The following is a 19200-nucleotide window of genomic DNA, read 5'->3' on the forward strand; positions in this document are numbered from 1 at the left end:
GTTTACAGCTCCTGCATCCTAATCCCAACCTCTATGTACACTCTCCATAGCTTTGGGAGGAAAAAAAAAAATATCTAATTATCTACCCTAATTTTAACGTCAGTAAAACTGAAATAATATACCACACTGAAATTTCACTTAAGTAAACAGCTGCCTCCTCAACGGTTTCTAGAAAAAAAATATATAGAGCCTAAATATACAAGTAACTTATGTATTCATGTATGGTTTTTGCTTTGGCTGTACATTATCTGATTTGACTTACAAAGCCATACATTTAAAATCTGTTACCTTTGAATCTACTGGCATCTCTAGACTGAAGCTTCAGTCTAGCACTTCAAGTGTGGAATAAGAACTATTAAAGAGGATTTCTTCAATTTTATGTCTCTTTTTTTTCTAGATAGTATTTCAATGGCTTATGGCCTCTGGAAGCCCCCTGTAGGTGTAGTTACTAATTAGCAGGCATTTCATCTAACCTGCAGACATCAAGATTCTTAATGTTTTCAGTATTCTTATTTTAAATCTCTTTGGATATAAAATAAGAATTTAGCAAGAAAACCTTGGAGATCTGCTCCATGTTGAATAAAACCAAACTTACCTTTTCCTCATAGGCAGATTCCCGGCTCCATCGCCGATCAGTGATGTTACTGACATCAACAACCCAGTGCATACTGGGACGTCTCAGTGGAGTGGGAAGTTGGTGATTGCAGGGCAGTAAATTCAGGGACCTTTAAAAGAAAGAGGTAAGACAGTCTAAAGGTTCTGTGAAATGCCTGCTAATTATGTTTGGGCATCCAGTAACTAATAGTTAGGCTGGGCTGTTTTATAGAAAAAGATCTCCTGACTCTATACAGATGTCCTGGGTAATGAGTAAAGAAGCAGAAATAGAGAAGAGTATACCTATGTTTTATCTTTTATTAGGCAAATATTTCCTCATTGTCTGACAACTTCTCTTATGATAGTAGTAGTTTTATTGTCTAGGTACTTGGTATCTATTTTTAATAACAAGAGATTGCAAAATATCTAATACTCTTTCATAAAGTAGATGAAATACCAAAACAAGATATATAATCTCTTGCTTCATCCTCTCACTGTGATCTTGTGAAGCTCTTGCTTGCCTGCACTGTACTGTTTTTCTTCTCTTGCTTATTTCTACTTTTGTTGTAGAAGTTTGTAAGTTTCAATGCTTTCTCCTCTATCTTATCTTCTGTTTTCCCTTGAAATGAATTCCGAGGTATTACAGCTCTAGCAGAAAGCACCTATCTTCACTTCCATGCATGCCCAATATCCATTGCATGGCACCAGTCTGGATTCAGGAGCACTTCTGATTCCCCAAAGGCATGTGGTTTGCTTGCCACCTTAATTGGAAATTGAAGCAAAAGCTTTGAAGGAGGAAGAGATTTTAAAAGCAGGTTTGTTATGCCTCAGGAACAGGACTTGTCAGGAGTAAACATCATCTTACAGTTTTGGTACCTTTTGCATTGCCTGGATAACCAAAATCCATCACTTCAGTTAGAATATTAAGTATATTGAACGTTAACCTTGAGTATATTTTAGTTTGTTCCACTGTGTATAGTATATGTTTGCAAAACCATAATTTTTTTTTTTCTAACGGCTTTTCATAGACCTGACCAAAAGTTTTGTGAACATATAAAGGATGAGAAGAGTGATGACTTCCAGAAGCGGTATATCCTTAAAAGAGATAACTCTAGTTTAGACAAAGATGACAACCAGGTAAATACATATGGATTATTTCCTTCCACTTGCTGTATTTAACTGTGTATTTATACTATTTTCCTGTAGAAGCTGACACTGTATCACTTAATTTAGATGAGGATACGATTAAAAGATGACAGAAGAAGTAAGTCCATAGAAGAACGTGAAGAAGAATATCAAAGAGCTAGAGAAAGAATATTTGCACAAGATGTATGTATCAAAGAAAATCTTACGGTGTTTTGTATGAATACTTCACACACTGACATGCACATGTGGCTTTTGTTAAAAGATACTTCTTTCCTGGAAACTTTCTGTTTTTGAAGGAGACTGAGCAGATAGGAATCAGTAGTGTGGCCCGAGTAAGCTTTAAACTGTATCAAAGTTACTGAGAAATTTTCTGGTTTCTCTAATCACTACTTTATGAAACTTAAACAACCTTCAAGAGCTATTTTTGGTGCGTTATCTAGCATTACCTATTTCAATGCGTTATTTTGCCCCTTACTGAATGTTACAGAGTTTTGGTACTGCAGTCATTTCAGTTGTCACTCAGAGCAACAATTATTTAAAAAACAAACAAAACCTGAAAACAAAAACAAAATTATGTTTTTTTTTCCTCGCTTGTGTCTGTATCAAACACATCTTCTGACTAGTCACAGTAAAATGATTTGAATTCCCATATGTGAAACTTCAGTCAGAAATGTAGAAGCCTAGTCTCTCTTGACTGGAGTTATCAAGCAGGACAACATCATAAACTATAATTCAATCATGAGTATTGATTATTTAATTATATTGAGTGAAACTGAACAAATATATCTTAAAAAATATGCGTTACTTGTAATAATCTACTTTGACATTTATGTGTGGCTCTTACACTCCAAAACCAGATTTTTGTTTTGAAGAAAGAGTAATGAATCAAAGAGGCTAATTTGCTATATCCAAATGTTTTCCAGAAGCTTTTATCTTTTTTTTTTTTTTTTTTGTTCACCTTAGTTACAAACAAAAAGAATGGACTTTTGGATATAAAATTACTTTTTCCTTTTCATACTCACGTACCATGTATTGTACCCTTAGAAGCTTTGTACCAAATGTTAGAAGTCACAGTCAAGGACAACATAATTGAAGTTAATAGCCTTTTTGATTGTATATTCTGTCTGCTTTTTAGCATATGTGTACTTGTACCCAAAGAATTGAGTACAATTATTGCAGTAGCCAGCATCATCTCCTACTTCACACTTTCAAGCAGAAGACAAGGGAGCTCAGGTGGTGGTAACAGATTTGTGAAGTCACACATCAGCTGGAAGATACATGAGGCAACGAAAAGCCCAATGGAAGAATTGTAACTTCAGAAAAATACTGATATAAACAAAATGGTCAGCACTGTAACTATTCTAATGCTAACTTTTATTTCCTGCAGATCGGCCTTTTTATATTGTCGGGTTTTTTTCCCATAACATGGAAATTATCCACCAAGGAGGTTAAGTTTTCAGGCAGCTTAATATAATGAGGATGCTGTAAAAATCTGTGTATAATATAAAAGACTCCAAATTGCAGCATGTTTTGTTACTGCGCTGTAGTAGGGTTCTAGATGCCATTCATATTAATTTCTACACTTCTTTGCCCCTCAGTCCCTGTGTTCCCAAGAGAATTATTTCATTGAGAAAAGGTAAGAAAATTTGCTGTTTAATTCTGTTTCATATTCCTATTTTCTTAATAAATATTAAGCTATCTTATTAAAATGTCAACAGAATCCAGGAGGAAGAAACTAATAGTACACAACAAAGACGACAGATACTTAGGTATTTGATGCTTTCTTTAAAAAAAAAAAAAAAACAAACCCAAAGTATTCTGCATGCATTTCAACCTTTCTTTTCTTTCTTTTTTTTTTTTTTTCCTTTTCCCTTATTTTGCAATTGATGCTTGTGCTAAAAGTTTAGTTTATAACTTACAGAATCAATAAGGAAACATCAGGGAGATCAGCCAACAGCCATCAGAGCAGTACTGAGAATGAGATGAAGTATTGTGAACCCCGTCCCTGGAGCAGCACCGACTCTGATAGCTCCATCCGCAATCTGAAGCCAGCTGTAACGAAAGCCAGCAGCTTCAGTGGGATATCAGTTCTGACAAGAGGAGATAGCTCTGGAAGCAGCAAAAGCACAGGCAGGCTGTCTAAGACAGGTATAACAACAACATCCGTACAAATGCATAGTTCCATAGCTACCTGATGGTTTGATGCGTGATGCGTATTGCAGATGTGTACGTATGTAGAGGCCTCAGTCTCGTAGGTGCTCCCTGCATACAACTCCTGCTGGGTGCAGTGGGTGCCGTGTACGTAGAACGGCTACAGACCTAGCCCTCTACTGCAAAACTGCCCCGGGGAGCTAGAATTCAGGTCACAAATTAAATGAAGACTTTTGACAGTGGAAGTAGAATTTTAAAGTGCATTATAGATGGCTTTAAGCTAAATCCATTCTATTCTATTCAAATCACGGGAGGATTTAAAAACATTTATCAACCTAAGTACTCCATACAAAATAAAAATGTAGAGTTCAACTCTTTCAGTGTGGCAAAGCTGCACAGTATGGTGTTTAGGAAACCGTGGGCTGCTATCCTACTAGCTAGGAAAAAACAGCATTAAAGGCGGTGAATTGTTAGTTACATTTGTTGTGTTATCTTTCAGTGCCATTGTTAAATTTAAATGAATATGGCTAAAAAGCTTACTTTAGTTTTCAGATTGCTGAAAAATCAGATCAGTGGAAGAAAGTGTACTGTTTAAGATTCAGAAATGGTGGGAGAAAATACTCGTTTTATAAAATTCTGGGTTTCAAAGGTGTGGTAATTTGTGATTAATGTCAAAACAAAATCTCAGAAAATCTTCTGTGGGTCAAAAATGAAATGTAGTAAACACTTGTATTCCAAAAGCCAATGTAATTTGATCTAATAGATAATCTTGGTGTGGAGAGTTTTGAGGCTTGTAATACTTGGGTGGGTTATGGATGCACTGCTTTAGAATTCGAAGTAGAACTGTAAAAAAGCAGACTATTATTGCTAGCCTGTATTACACTTGCCTTCGATCTTATTTATAAAACTTGTCTCTAACGAGGCTCTGTTTAAATTTTTTGCTTTCCCTTAAACCACCACTACCTTATAGGTATATCACCACACTTCTATATCTTAATGCAGTAAAACAGTTACAAATTCTGTTTGTCCATTGTATATTTGTATTAAAAAATTCATTCCAAGGTACTTCCGCATATGCTGTAAAATTGTGCCTTCACATTGAGTTATTTCATTTAGGAATGTAGTAATACTATTTGGCACAGCTTGAATAGAAAGTACAACCTGACAATAGTCTATATATAAAATACATTCTTAGAAATCCTTGTTTTCCAAATCGCAAGAACATAAATGGATTAAAATAAAATTTCTCTGGAAACTTTATTTTGGCGTTCTGAGAGTTAACGTTCAAAGTTCAGAATGCCTGTCTTGATGGTTGTTGCATCCCTGCAGTTGTAGGTTGTGGTGATTTTTGCATGTTTTGAGATTGGTTTTGTTTGTTCATCTTGATCAAGGATGTAATTTGCTTTAATTATGATAGCTTCAGCCTATTTTTCTCTACATAATCTAGAAGTGGATACACTTGTAAACAAATCTAATCGGAGCAACTCAGGTCAGGTGAAGATTGTTGCAGAGCTAGGGTATGCTTTTTGCCCAGCTTACAATTCAGAGCTTTCTATTTTGCTTCATTTAGCAATAGAAAAAAAGTTAACAGTCAGCATCAGCAAATGCTTCAAGTTAGACTGTCTTTTCATACACACGAGTAAAAGGGTTACAATTAAATTTTTATGAAGGACTGCAAAGTAACTTCAAACAGTAGATAAATTCTGTTACAGCTCTTTTTGAGTCCTGCTTTCTCTTCTAGATTGTATAGAGGCTGCTAATGAGGAGTTCTTAAATTTAAACAACTATATTCTGTTTCCAAGTACTGAAGTATCATAGCAAAGACTTAATAAAAAGTATAATAAACTGTATACCTAGAGATGCAGGTATACAGTGATCTTGGAACAGTGCAGTTTGCAAACCTCTCCATATTGGACTTTTTGGAATGTTGCTTATAGCTGCATGCACTGGCTTTCAGAAAGCTCAGGGTCTGGTTCTCCACTGCCTTGCAATGTTTAGTCATTCATATCTGTAAAATAATTATTGCTTTCAATCATCTATTTCATACTCCTTTTGAACTTTGACTTGTTGCAGAGAACTAGGCTAAAGCTACCACGTTGCATCACTTTTTCCATCTGTATTCTTGATGTCAGTCTGAAAATTGTCAAATTTTGGGGTTTTTTGTAGTATTCTGCAATTTGTCCAGTAGGTGAATCAGAGATCTCCGACATCTAGTAGTAAAAAGAACACAGTCATTGCTTGCATGCGGGCTGGGTCTACAGAGCATGTGAATTGAGCTGGTGTATCTGAAGGGACACTGGGCTCACTGTTTCTGCACATACACCATAGCTGTGGGCTGTGTGTTTATTGCTTCGGTGTATCCAACTGATACGTGTGCATGCTTTGTTTTGGAATAAGTGACTGATCACTTAAATGAATTGCAGATGAACTGAACGTTAGCACATGTGCATGCGTACAGCCATGTATTTTCTGCGCAGAAAATCTGAGCTAGATATGAAAGCCTGACTTTACAGTGCAAAGCAGTGCTGAATTGACCCTTGGTTCAGAGAAGGAATCTTGTAATGGTATTCCAGGGGAGATGAAGGGGGAGTTCATTGGAAAGGCCACTGTTTAATAATGTATTTAACGCTGAGCTTTAAGGGTAAGCATTTACAAGTATATATTTTAAGTGAGCATGATGTTTCTGTCTTTAGGTAAAAACAATTTCTCATTACTCCTTTCCTAGGTTCAGAGTCTTCTAGTAGTGTAGGGTCATCCACGGGTTCTCTTTCTCACACCCAGCAGCCTCTTCCAGTGCCAGCTCTAAGCCAGCCTTCTCATGGCACGCCTGCCGTCTATCCAACTGTCAGCACTAGTAACTCTCTTTCCTTTGATGGTGGCATAAGCGGGCAAGTGGCACCTACTAGCACTAGCTTCTTTTTGCTTCCCTTGGAAGCGGCAGGCATTCCGCCTGGCAGTGTTCTGATCAACCCTCAAACAGGTTGGTACACGCTTGTGATGTTTTTGTTACAATTGAGAACTTGGAGAAAAATGCACGAGTGTCAGTGTTGTCCTTTCTTTTTCTCTTTTATTTTTTTTTTCTGTGGTTGTGTTTGTTCAGTGCACTTAATTTAAAAAGAAAGCATGACTCTAGGATCAAAGGAATAAGTAAACTCACTTGATTTTTCTCTAGTAGAGTTTTAACTTACATGTAAAATTTTAACGAGTGACTTGCACAAAATATGAAAATCCCATGATTTATTATCCAGAACGCAGAATAACTTAAACTAATTGTTTTGGCTTTTTTGGGGAGAGGGTGCTACTATAAAGCAGTTTCAGTGAGGGTAGAGAGCCTGAAGAAGTATTCATACTGACTTGAAAGAATTTATCATCCTTCATTTTGTTTGTCGCAACATATTCTTGCGTCTCTGTGCTCATGACACCAACTTATACAAGTGAAGGAAATAAGCATGAGACTACATGTGATTTCTAAACTTCTGTTTGTCAGTTTAAAACAGGATTAAATCAATGTTGGCATAATTGGCCAATACTGGTAATCTTAGTAAGTAGTAGGAAACTGATACTTCATAATGTGGATGTAAGGAGGTGTGTAGCTACTTGTCTGGATTATAAATGAATAGTTTAAGCCAACCCTGCTAAAAATTTGGTTACAAATGACTAGCTGTAGCATCTAACTTTCATAGATACCCACTGGATCTAGAGGAGGATGTATTTGCCATCTCGGATCTAGGTTCTGGACAATAGCACTATTGACTTAGTTTTTCTAGTTCTAATATGATAGTTGCACATCTTATACATGAATTTTCCATTGTGTTTGACCATCTGAAGACAAATATAGTTAGTGAACAAGTTTTGCGAGAAAAATAAGTGGGTGTAGTGTTTGTGTACACTAGAGGACTTTGTACTCTACATTAAATATACATAATGTTGGCTGTCATTTTTCATATTATGAGTTTATAGTATGGCCATGCTAAAATCTTTAGAGTTAACTGTACAGCAAAACAGATATTGCAGGCACTCAAATGATACCATCAGCTTGAAAGTGCTTTCATGTAAAACGTGATACAGTTTTGTCACTTAAAAAATAGCAGGTTTTGAGTCATCTTCATTTCAGTTATGTGTGCGTCAATATTTTGTTATACATATATATACATATATACATAATATTTTGTTAACAGTTATGTGTGTGTCAATTAGTTTTGCTTTCTTCCTCCTGTACTGTTGGTCATTTGCCCTGTTACGTTGATGGGACTTCCACAGAGCAACAGGGAAGGGCAGAGAAACAAATGGGACTGAAAGTTTTTCATTGGAAAGCAGCTTGCACCCACTTCAGAAAAGGCAGCAGAACTGTAGACTTGACTCTGACATTCATTAAAATTAGCTTGATTTTCAAACTGACTCTTCCTATGTTTTATCCATTTTTAATGTATTTAAACTAGTCATTAATAGTCTTTCATAACAGAAGATTATATTAATATCTACTGAGTGTCTAACAGAGATAAAGTACACTTCCAGAACAAAGAATATTTAGGTTCAGATAAACTTTTGACTTTATCGAATTCGATAATATTCGACGTATTCGAATCATCATATTCCGTAGTTGTTCATCTGGCTTTATTGTTCCAAATGACAGTCAGAGTTCAAAAAACATGGATTAGATTCTCAGCATTTCTGCCAGAGGATCTCATGACCTTTGGTCAAGAGTCATTCTTTGCAGTAGTTGAAGAGGGTAATTAGGAAAAGGCAGTTCTTATTCAGCCACTCCAGGAAGCAAGTTAAGCTCTTGTGATCACCAGAAAGTAGTAGAAGGAAATAAGAAAATTTGCCTCCCTGTATATATATGAACATTCCCAATTCCTGAGCATTAAAGAGAAATCCATTAAGCTAAATTGAATATAGCTTGATCACCTGCAGTCCAGCTGCGTAATATGTAGCTTATTTTTGCAAGCCCATTCATGCTTCCTGTCTCTCTCTTGCATTAGTCACCTTAGGCCTCTCGTCAGTAACTTTGACACTTTTATGTTGGCCAGTTGCATTTAAATATGAGGGGATGAAGAAGTCCGAAGGAGCATTAGTCTACTCTGACAGGACCCCAGCCAGGGTGCAAAGGCTTCAGTCTCAGTTTGTGCCTTCCTGGAAAGAATCTCAGACAAGGAAATATTAATATTGGAGGAGAGAAATATTTACATCAGTATTTGGAACTTAAGCATCAACATAAGCCAATGCAGGACATGTGTCATTAAGACCCAGGTCCTTGTTAGCGAATCTGTTGTTCCTTTGATTTGTTTTGTTTTTTCCCAACCCAGGCATCGAAATAAATCACTGCTTGTTTATAATTTATTTTTAGTTTAGTTTATTTTTGAATTATTTTTCATTAGTCCACTGCTGTAACATTGAAGTTGCAAATTATTAAATAGGAGAATAATACTACATTATTTAATTTGAAAGCTAAAAGCCAATTAATTTATGAATAGGGGAAGAGAGTCCTTTAACAGTAATCGCACTAGCAGTTATGGGAATGCTACTGCTTTATATATTTTTTTTTTAAATATTTGCCCTTAAGCTCTCCTGTGTTCTGATCGATGTTCAAACTGATTAAAGGAGATTAATTTTTAGTAGGGTTTTCCTTTATTACTCCTGCCCTTTTCAATCCACTTAATTAAAAATGAGTTTAAGACAAGCAGGATGCAGCAAATATTTATCTGTGTTCGCTAAGTAAAGACCGGGGTATCTTTGTTTACCTTAAATGTTTTGGTTTTTAACTGCATGTATTTTGTCAAATGAGACCTGTTTAGTCATTGTATTATAAATGTGGTTGTGGGGATTTGGCATAAATCTATCATATAAAACAGTATGAATTCACTTATTTTCAAATTTTATTAATCTTGCCTACTGTAAATACATTTGTCTTTATTATCTCCATACTTAGATGATGCAGCTGGCTGAAACATTTGGTTGTCTTTGTTCTCTTTCAACTTTTCAGGTCAGCCGTTCCTTAATCCCGACGGCACTCCAGTTGTGTATAATCCTCCTGCACCTCAGCAACCTGTTAGGACCCAAGTGCCTGGACCTCCGCAACAGCCACCTCTTCCCGCAGCACCTCAGCAGCAGCCAGCAGCTAATCACATCCTCTCACAGGTGCACATGTCAAACACATGATGCTGTTGTATTGCTGTCTGATAACAGGGGATCAGTAGGTTGGTTCTGCCGAAGCATAGGTTAAGAAGTAATGGCTACACAGGTGTGGGTATCTGGACTTTCCCCCCGCCCAGTCCTCAGCACTATCAGTTCTGCTAATAACTGAACATGGCAGGCAGCCTTTTCTTAAAAACATAGAAGATATTTTGGTATGAAAACGTGATGGCATCAAGAACATACCAAGTCTAGGCTTCTTCGTCCTTAGTCCCACTGCGTGGTTACCCCTGGCATTAACAGTAATACAGTCAGCAATCTGGGAAGCGAGTTAATCCAATTGAAATCTTTCTCTCCTTGCGTTAGGGTTATTTTTCAGCCAGATGAATTCATGGGCTGTCCTGCACATGCAGTACTCATGGCACAAACGAAGTAGCTTAGGTCTGGTAGAGTATGAACAACTCTTTAATAGCACTTTGGCTTACTCACAAAATTGCATGCTGAAGTACGTATTTTTATCCTCATCTTGTACAAGAGGAATTCAGCAAAACAGGCTGATTAAAGATGACCTCAGCCCTTGAAGAAGGGGAGAAAAAAAAAAAAGGCAACGAGTGCATATGGGCTGGAGAAGGGAAGGTTCTACCTCTTTTCACAGCAGCTATTTTAGGTACCAAGCTATTTGCTATAGTCTCCTGTGGTATTTTCAAATTGTTCTCAAATTTTATCAAACAGTTATTTATGGAACTTCATCTAAATCTTTCTTTGTTCATTTTCCCTGTTTAAATCTTCTGTTCGGGATACCTGCCTATGCCACGGTAGAGATGGTCTGTTTTGAAAAAGGCTCATTTGTACTCTTTCTCCCTAGTTCTCTACTAGTTTACGGACGTGTCTATGTGGTGTTTGCTGTTTTCTTCAAATTCTTTACTACTCCTATGATTGCCTTCTCAATGGATACTGGAGTTGAACCTGCCCAAAATATTATCAGCAATCATGCCTCTCTCATGTTCAAATAACCACAAATTAAAGAAAATATTTTAGTATTGTTAAATAAGATAATAAGTTTTAAGCTGTGGTTAGTAGTAAATTCATTCTGTCTTTAGATGCTTTGAAACAACTTGTATTTAGAATGCACATGTAGTTTTTATTTTATAATTTTAAAAATAAACTAACAGAAACAAATGTTAAATAGGAGCAATTTGCTGACTTATAGCTAATATATTGTCTAATAAATGAAGCAAATGTATTTCTGCTGGGAGACTGAGATATTGAAAATTACTTCTGTTTTAAATCTACAGTCTTGAGTTTAAAAAAGAAGTATCTGTTCCCTTTCTGGTCATGGAGTGTAGTTACTTTTTTCTATTACAAAAGACTTTTTGACTTTATTTTCATTTCTTTTACTCTGATGTTAACCATGTTTATAAACCTGTTATTTCTTCAGCCTATGCGGCCTCTGCAGCCTTCTTCCCAGCCTGTTCAGTACTCTGCAGTCTCTTATCCACCCCCGCTCCTGCCAGTCTCCTCTACACAGCAATATTCTGTGGTATTACATCTTCTCTTCATCTCCTCTCTGCACGGGTTAATCTTTAGTGGATGCTGACCTTTGCTTGGGTGTTTGTAAGTGGCGTGTGATAGCAGTGTAATGACTGGCTAGCTTTTCAATCACAGTAACGTATTATCTGAGCGGGGGAAAACAGTTCCTGAGACTTTAACGTGTTTATTTCAATTAAGGCTATATGTAAATATCTCTATATTTAGATATATATTATTTCCCCTTGTAAAGGAACAATATTTCAATGCTATTTTTTGTTATGTTTTGTTAGCCAGTCAGTACCTTTTTATGTCCCTGGATTAACCTCTTTCCATCCTTTCTTGTTGTTTCTTTGTCTGCTCTTTCTTCTTCTGAACCCTAATACATTTTGAGGGATCAGCTGTTCTGGTTTTATGCGGTTGCCTTTTTCTAGCCTTTTTGCCAGAACTCTTACCGTTCCCACTTTACCAGCATCCCTTGTTTAATAAATAGAAGCTGCAAATGAAATATTTTAGTCTTTTGTGTTTAAAAAGCAAAACAAAGAAACAAAACAAAAAAAAAACCCACACAAATTGAAATTGAAACCTAGTGAAGGAGAAGAGTGACCCAAGGCAGAATCCGAACTAAAGTCCAGGTCAAAAATTGAGGCTTCTCAACTCCCCAGGCTGTTCTGGTACTCTAATGAATACATGTTTGCGTTGGGTTTATGTGACAAGGTTTTGGTAGCAGAAGGGGGTGCTGCAGGGGTGGAGAGGAGAGACCAGGAGCTGCCAGTGTCGTACAGAGCCAATTCCAGGCAGCTCCAAGACTGACCTTGTGCTGCCCAAAACTGAGTCAGTCATTGATGCTGGTGGCGTCTCTGTGATAATGTATTTGAGAAAGGGTCAAAAACACCGTGCAGCTGCTGTGAGGCAGAGGAGTGAGAACTCCGCAGACACCAAGGTCAGAAGGACGAGAGGGAGGAGGTGCTCCAGGTGCTGGAGCAGAGATTCCTCTGCAGCCTGTGAAGACTATTGTGAAGCACGTTCTCCCCCTGCAGCCCATGGAGGATCACTGTGGAGCAGATATCCACCCTGCAGCCTGTGTAGGAACCCGCACCAGAGCAGGTAGAGAGGCCCCGAAGGAAGCTGCAGCCCATGCAGGAGCAGGTTTGCTGGCAGGGCCTATGACCCTGTGGGGGACCCGTGCTGGAGCAGTCCCTTCCTGAAGGACTGCACCCTGTGGAAGGGACCCACACTGGAGCAATTTGTGAAGAACTGCAGCCCCTGGGAAGGACCCACACTGACGAGGTCCGTGAAGGACTCTATCCTGTGGGTGGGACCCCACACTGGAGCAGGGGAAGAGTGTGAGGAGGAGGAGCAGCAGAGATGAAGTGTTATGAACTGATCACAACCCCCATTCCGCATCCTCTGTGACACCTGCGGGAGGAGGTAGAAGAGTTGGGAGTGAAGTTAAGCCTAGGAAGAAGCAGGGAGGTTGGGGGAAGCTGGTTTTAGTTTTGTTTTTATTTCTCGCTATCCTACTCTGCTATTAATTGCCAATAAGTTAAATTAATCTTCCCCAAGTTGGGTCTGTTTTCCTGTGATGGTAATTAGTGAGCAATCTCCCTGTCCTTTTCTTGACCCATGAGCTTTTCATCTTATTTTCTCCCCCTGTATTGCCAAGGATGGGGAAGTGATAGAGCAGTTTGGTGGGCACCTAGGAGCCAGCCAAGGTTAACCCACCAGTGTTACACAATTGCTATTGATATGTATTCATAGTTTTTATTTTGTTCTTATTTTCAACATAATTCAGGAATGTCTACTAATAATAGATAAAGATTTATCTGCATTCAGTAGACTGCATATAATTAAAACTATATTGTAACTGTTATCTGTACTTTAGGTCCACAGTTCTAAAAGGACTTGCACTTCATGGAGGGTGTTTTGTTATTGATGATCTTCTTTCTCTTGCTATTTTAGTGTTTGAATATGTGTGGACTGCAGTCAGTATAACATACCTCCTCGGTAATGAAATGAGAATGGTTAATTAACCAATGTGAGCTTTCTGTGTGAGTTTAGCATATGACTTATTGCTGTTAGTAGCAGCTAGTTCAGGTGTCTCTGTGCTTCGATTCACAATCACGGTTAGGCATATGGATGTTAAAGCAGAGAATGAAACTCCTTGCAGGTTTATAATAATTTCGAAGCATTTCACATTCAGGAAATAAGTTCCAATACTAACTGTGCTGGCAGATTCAAAAGTTTATTCCTGCTGATGGTAACTTAAGTAACATCGTGAAAAGGATTGATGGTCTTGTCTCATAATCTAAACGCAACACATCTGTATTTGGTACCAGGTACTCATGCTTGTACTATACGTATCACTGTAGGACAAATGGACCAAATCAGAATTTATTCATATTGGTAGTGTAACAGAAAGAAATATGTATTGATTGGGCTTATCCTTTGGATATTTTAATATTAACTCATAATTAAATATCTGTATCTCCTTTCTAAACTAGGCATTATGAAAAGTAGAACGTAAAATCCAATGTAGAAAAGCACTGAAGTTGTGTCAGTAGGCCTCATTATAGACTGAAATGTCAAAGGGAAAGTTAGATTGTCGATCTAATGAAAATAGGGCTTTTAAAGTTGCAAAGGTATTCTAAATAAAGTTTTAGGTGCAAATTTGTATTTCCAGTGGTAATTAAGAAACATTATTTAGCCTGGGAACTATAAAATTTCATGATAAAATGTGAACGTAGCTAATCAGTAAAAGACAGAGCTTGCACTTACTCTTTCTTGATTAACTCCTATCTTCTTCATGATGATTAACTCCTATCTTCTTCACGATCTTCTTTTAGTGTTCCACCATGTTTGGAGAGTCCACTTTTAAAGTGTGGGCTAAATCTTCCTGTTTAGCAAAAAAAATACAATTGTGGTGATCAGTTCTAATTTCCAGGATACTGATAATTTGATGGTGAATTGCTTGTAAAAAAAAAAAAAAAAAAAAAAAAAAAAAAAGGAGCTTGGGGTTACAGTAATAGAAGTAAGAATCGCACAGGGCTCAGTATCATAGTTTCAGATGTTAATAAAATACAGATAGTAGGAAACCTCTAGAACACATTTCTTAAAACTGTTACCTGAGTTTAGGCTAAAAAAAAATTAATCCTTGCATGTAATATAATACCAAGTTAGAGGAATGTACCTTGTTATTCATGATTACAGCCTCATTAACTTAAGTTTTTAAAACTGAAAATTACTTAAGAAATAGTAATGCCTTCTGCTATTTTAACTGTGGTTAGATGTTTTCACTCAAACTTTGGAGTCCAATCAGAAAATGTTAGTGACCCAATTTCTGACTCTCTTTTTTGACAATTGAATTCTTACAATAAGTAGATAGAGGCAGATGTAATCCAAAAATCAAATATTTTTGGTAAAATGAGTTAAGTGTCTAAATGTGGATGTTCTGTCCTGCTGTCAGGCCTGAAGATAATTTACTGCTGTGTTCTATCATGTTCTTTGTTCTTTGGCTGATGTTGCTAATGCACAGTAATTTGAGACATGCGTATCTGAAGATTACTGAGTTATTTGGCTATTGCTATTTTATTTTTTTTTCCTTGAATGTGCATTTGTGAATGTAATTTTTCCTTGTTTTTGTTTTTTTACTATTACAGCAAGACAACCTAGGATCACAGTTTAGCCATATGAGTCTTGCCCGTCAGCCACCTGCTGATGCCGCTGAGCCTCATGCTGCGATGTTCCAGTCCACCGTGGTCCTCCAGCCCCCACAGCAGCCTGGCTTTATCATCGCAGCTGCTCCACCTCCACCTCCCTCTGGCCAACCAGTTTCTGCTCCAGGCTACTCGACATCTAGCCACCCTGTCAACCAGCAAGTGCTGCAGCAGCAAGGATATATGCAGCAACCTGTGCCACAGGTACCATGGCTCTGCTTCCGTCCTCCCAAAAGCTGTATTTAAAAAACTGATCATGCTGTTCTACTCATGAGCTTTTTATATGGTGTGGGGCCCCTGTTCAGTTGCAGCTGTGTGCCTTTATTCTGGGGCTGGGGGTTTTTTCTGGCTTACATGCTTTGAAATAAATGACTTTGGTTTACTTGAGGAGCAATAACCACCCAGATTTTCCTATTTACCTGTAGCTGGTAAAACTCGTGTTCTGCGTAGTTTTCTAGTGTCTCAGAAGTTTCTTTGTGGAAATTGGGAATTGTTACTTCTACAGCAAAAGTAGAAGAAATTGGCTGTTAAAGAGAGAATTTATGTAGTATTTTTTTAATTGCTAAACTATTTAACATTAGTTGCCCCTCTTAATAAGTTTTGCATCTTTCTTTTGTCATGTGATTGTTTTTTGCATTTAGATGTCTGCCTTCTGGAAACTTGCAGGTAGTGAATCTCTTTAATTGTTGTTCATTTTTAGATGCCAGCTTGTTACTGTACCCCCAATCAGTATCCGCACTCCAGTCAACAGTACCGGCCTGTTTCTGTCCACTACAGCACGCAGCAAAACCAACCACTGGCACAGCCTGGGCAGCAGACAGGTTTGTTGAATTCTTTCAGCATTTCATTAATACATCTTGTGTGTGTTTTCTTCTGATTTTGCTTTTTAAACTTATTTTGCTGTAAAATGTCAAATGAAGTAGAAGTTCAGATATGGGATACAAAGTGTAACTAACCTAAGGTGGAAGAATTTGAGTCAGTTGTTCATGAAATTTGGGATTACTATGAGTGGCTCATGCTGTAACTTCAATTATAGGATAATATTACTTTTAAAGTTTCGAACTGAATAATTAAAAAAAAAAAACTTAGTTACTAACTCTTTAGCAATTTACAAAATAAAGATGAATCATACCTTTAAATGATGTAACATTGTGGAGATATACCTTAACTGAAAGTTCTAAACAAAAGATACTGATGTTAGATGTTGTGGCATGGAAAGAGTGCTACGCTCAGATACTGGTGGTACCGTTTTAATTTGTCTTTCTGTCCTATGGTTAAAGGTATCTGGGTATTGAATAGAATATATAATGAGACTAACGTGGCTAGAACTAGTTTTCTGCTCCTCCTATTTTTAGTAAAGATTTTTCAACTGTTTCTGAGTTACCTTTCTATGAATGTTATCAAGCTGTGTTTCTGTCTTCTTCCTTTCCTGTTGTCTCTTTTTCCTTACAAATTGTAACCGTAGCTACCACTATTCTGATAATCTGTATTTAAAAATACTATTATGACTTCTTCAGTAAGATTTGGGTTCCTGAAACAAAAATGTACTTCTAATTAATATCTTGACTCGCAGTCAAAACTTTCAGAAATAACTAGTGATGTTTGGAGGCAGAGATCCTTAAAAATCAGGCTGTTATACCATGTCTTAGTTTAATATGTTAGACTTAGTGTCCTTTTGAGTTTTCGTCAGGAAGGATTTTTTTTTTTGATTCCTCCCTTCGCCCCCGGCTGTGTGTTGCTCTACAGAAATAGGATGAAATATCAGCTTTTACAAATATTAACTGGATTTCTTTATAGCTGTTCTGTGAACTAACCTGTAAGAGGGCTGGTTCCCTCTTCTGCAGTTCTTCTGGGAAGTGCTCCAATAGCAGCAGTACTTGAAATTGTTGTTCAAGGTTCAGTTCACAATTTTACACAGGATTATTTCACTGCAGAATCATCAAGATGTGATGCCCACTTATGGTAGGGTTGTCAGATCATTTTAAAATATTGTTAGTACCTGCTTACTGCAAAATAGAGCAGCACTTTTCACTCTTCAGAAGTGAAAGTATATTGACATTTTTTCAAAGGAAAACAAAAGACTCATTTTTGCAATTTGTTTTATCCATTGGTGTTAAAGATGCGTTACCCGACTGTATTACACAACCTGCTTTCCTTCCTCAGAATTTTTAATACCTAGACTACTTAATAGCAAAAAATCAGAGGCTCAGCTGGGGTTACTTCCCCACTTATGGGGGCACCCGATGTGACTAGCCCACAAACTCGTAAATCGGAGAGAGCCCGGTGTATATATGTAGCTAAACAAAACAATCTGAATTTGAAAGCATGGGGCGATGGTGCATCAGCACCCAGATGCAAAGGGAGGAATTGGTTCCTGTTAGGTAAGTTTCTTTCTTGTATGTTTTTAGCTCTTTCGTTTTAACTGAATTTCACTGCCTGTAATGTGGACAGGGTGAAAAGCATCAGCAGCTAAAATCTCCGTGTTCTAGAAGAAATAAAGTAAGAAAGCTCTGCTTGAGTGCTTTGAAAATGTACATTGTACCTGTAACCCTGACATCAAGGGATCGCGTTTAAGCAGTGAAGGGGTGGTCCAGCCCATAATTCCATTCAATCCTGTTTTATTACTTGGTGTTTACTAGCACTAATGTAGAAAGAAATATTTTACTAGCAACTGCATAGTTAGTGTTTAACTCAAAATCTGCGAATTGCTACCTAGCCATTGCTGGCTCTGATATACTGCTTTATAGGGAAGTTTGAATCGGCATTCTAGAGATGGAAGGTTCCATGTTTTCTGTTCTGTAAACTGCTTGGGAGATGGTGTATTTTGAAATGATCTCTCTTCTAGATTTATCTTAAACCTTAAATATTTGTATTAAGTTGACACAAAGCTGAAATGGTTGAAGCTTATTAGCACCAGCTGTTTTTGAGACAAAAGGCAGCATGTTACTTGGCTAATCTAGCAATGTGTCTGGTCAAAAGTGAGAATTAACAAATCATGCATTACATAAAAGCCGTGCGTTTTATTCATCTTATAAAGTGGTTACTAACTATGAAATAACTTTCCAAACACAAATTTAGATAAAAGACAGCTTCTGAGAGCATGGCAACTGAAGCCACTTGTGGTTTAATGTTATGGAGTGGCCTGACTATTTATGAGCTGTTGGATTCGGGGCCGTAACACTGTCTGAGAGGTTTACATTTCTCACAGTGAACCGGTCTCTTTTTCAGCTGCTTCCTGGCTTCCTTTTTAAAGGGGTTTCAGGTGAAATATTTGGGGGGTTCACTTTTAATAAGAGCACTTTCCTTGTCCAAAAGATGTTGGGAGAAGAAAACTCTCTTTAAGAAAAAGGCACTTCCGATTGCCGTGATAATGAGGCCGAGTTACCATGAGACTTAACCACAGGTTGATTAAAAATCTTATCTGACCTACAGTTACTGTAGGGATGTCAGCTGAAGTTCAGCTAGCTTCTGCTTCACAAGGCCAGTGAGAAAACTGTTAAGAGTTGGAACGATAGCTGTAGCTGTAACAGTTGTAACCAAGCGTAGCCTGTTAACCAAGTGACCAACTGATTGTACGTGCTCTCCTGTTCTTCAATAAAGGCTATTTCTCCCTCTTGTTATTCAGAAAATGTATTTCTATATTCTGTGAGTTAACTTTTATCAACAGTGATTTCTTATTAATTGTGTAAATATTAAGAAACACGCTTCTTTTTTTTTTCCTCCACTGTTTCAGTGTATTTCTGTGTAATGAGACAATCTGCTATGGCAGGTGTGGGTTTTCTGCTGAGTGCTGCATTTCTGTCAGACCACTCTCTATGCAGAGGTGAAATTGTGAAGCTAAAAATAGAGCATTCTTTGGAACACTGTGGGGAGCCGCCTTGGCAGTCAATTGATATTGTTCCAGTTCTCTCTGCTTGCAAAATTGATTATGCCT

The 19200-nt window shown here is 37.5% G+C and overlaps 1 protein-coding gene across 19 annotated transcripts in view; it reads left to right on the plus strand.

Moving 5' to 3' along the window:
• R3HDM1 (R3H domain containing 1) overlaps positions 1–19200 on the plus strand; it is a 54106-nt gene that overhangs the window by 20093 nt on the left and 14813 nt on the right. For 10 of the 19 annotated variants that reach the window (XR_012588464.1, XR_012588465.1, XR_012588466.1 and 7 more), the window contains 10 exons: positions 1623–1731; positions 1828–1923; positions 3339–3376; positions 3459–3509; positions 3662–3888; positions 6617–6871; positions 9875–10029; positions 11462–11563; positions 15210–15470; positions 15967–16087. Coding sequence is in view for 15 of the 19 variants with exons in the window: in XM_074595700.1 (XP_074451801.1) it covers positions 1623–1731; positions 1828–1923; positions 3339–3376; positions 3459–3509; positions 3662–3888; positions 6617–6871; positions 9875–10029; positions 11462–11563; positions 15210–15470; positions 15967–16087 (1415 nt within the window). In the remaining 4 variants the exon portion in view is untranslated. The remainder of the gene's footprint in view (positions 1–1622; positions 1732–1827; positions 1924–3338; positions 3377–3458; positions 3510–3661; positions 3889–6616; positions 6872–9874; positions 10030–11461; positions 11564–15209; positions 15471–15966; positions 16088–19200) is intronic. The other 9 variants (XM_074595705.1, XM_074595709.1, XM_074595708.1 and 6 more) reach the window with 5 other exon arrangements.

Source organism: Larus michahellis, chromosome 7 (assembly GCF_964199755.1).
Source record: "Larus michahellis chromosome 7, bLarMic1.1, whole genome shotgun sequence".
NCBI classification, from domain to species: Eukaryota; Metazoa; Chordata; class Aves; order Charadriiformes; family Laridae; genus Larus; species Larus michahellis.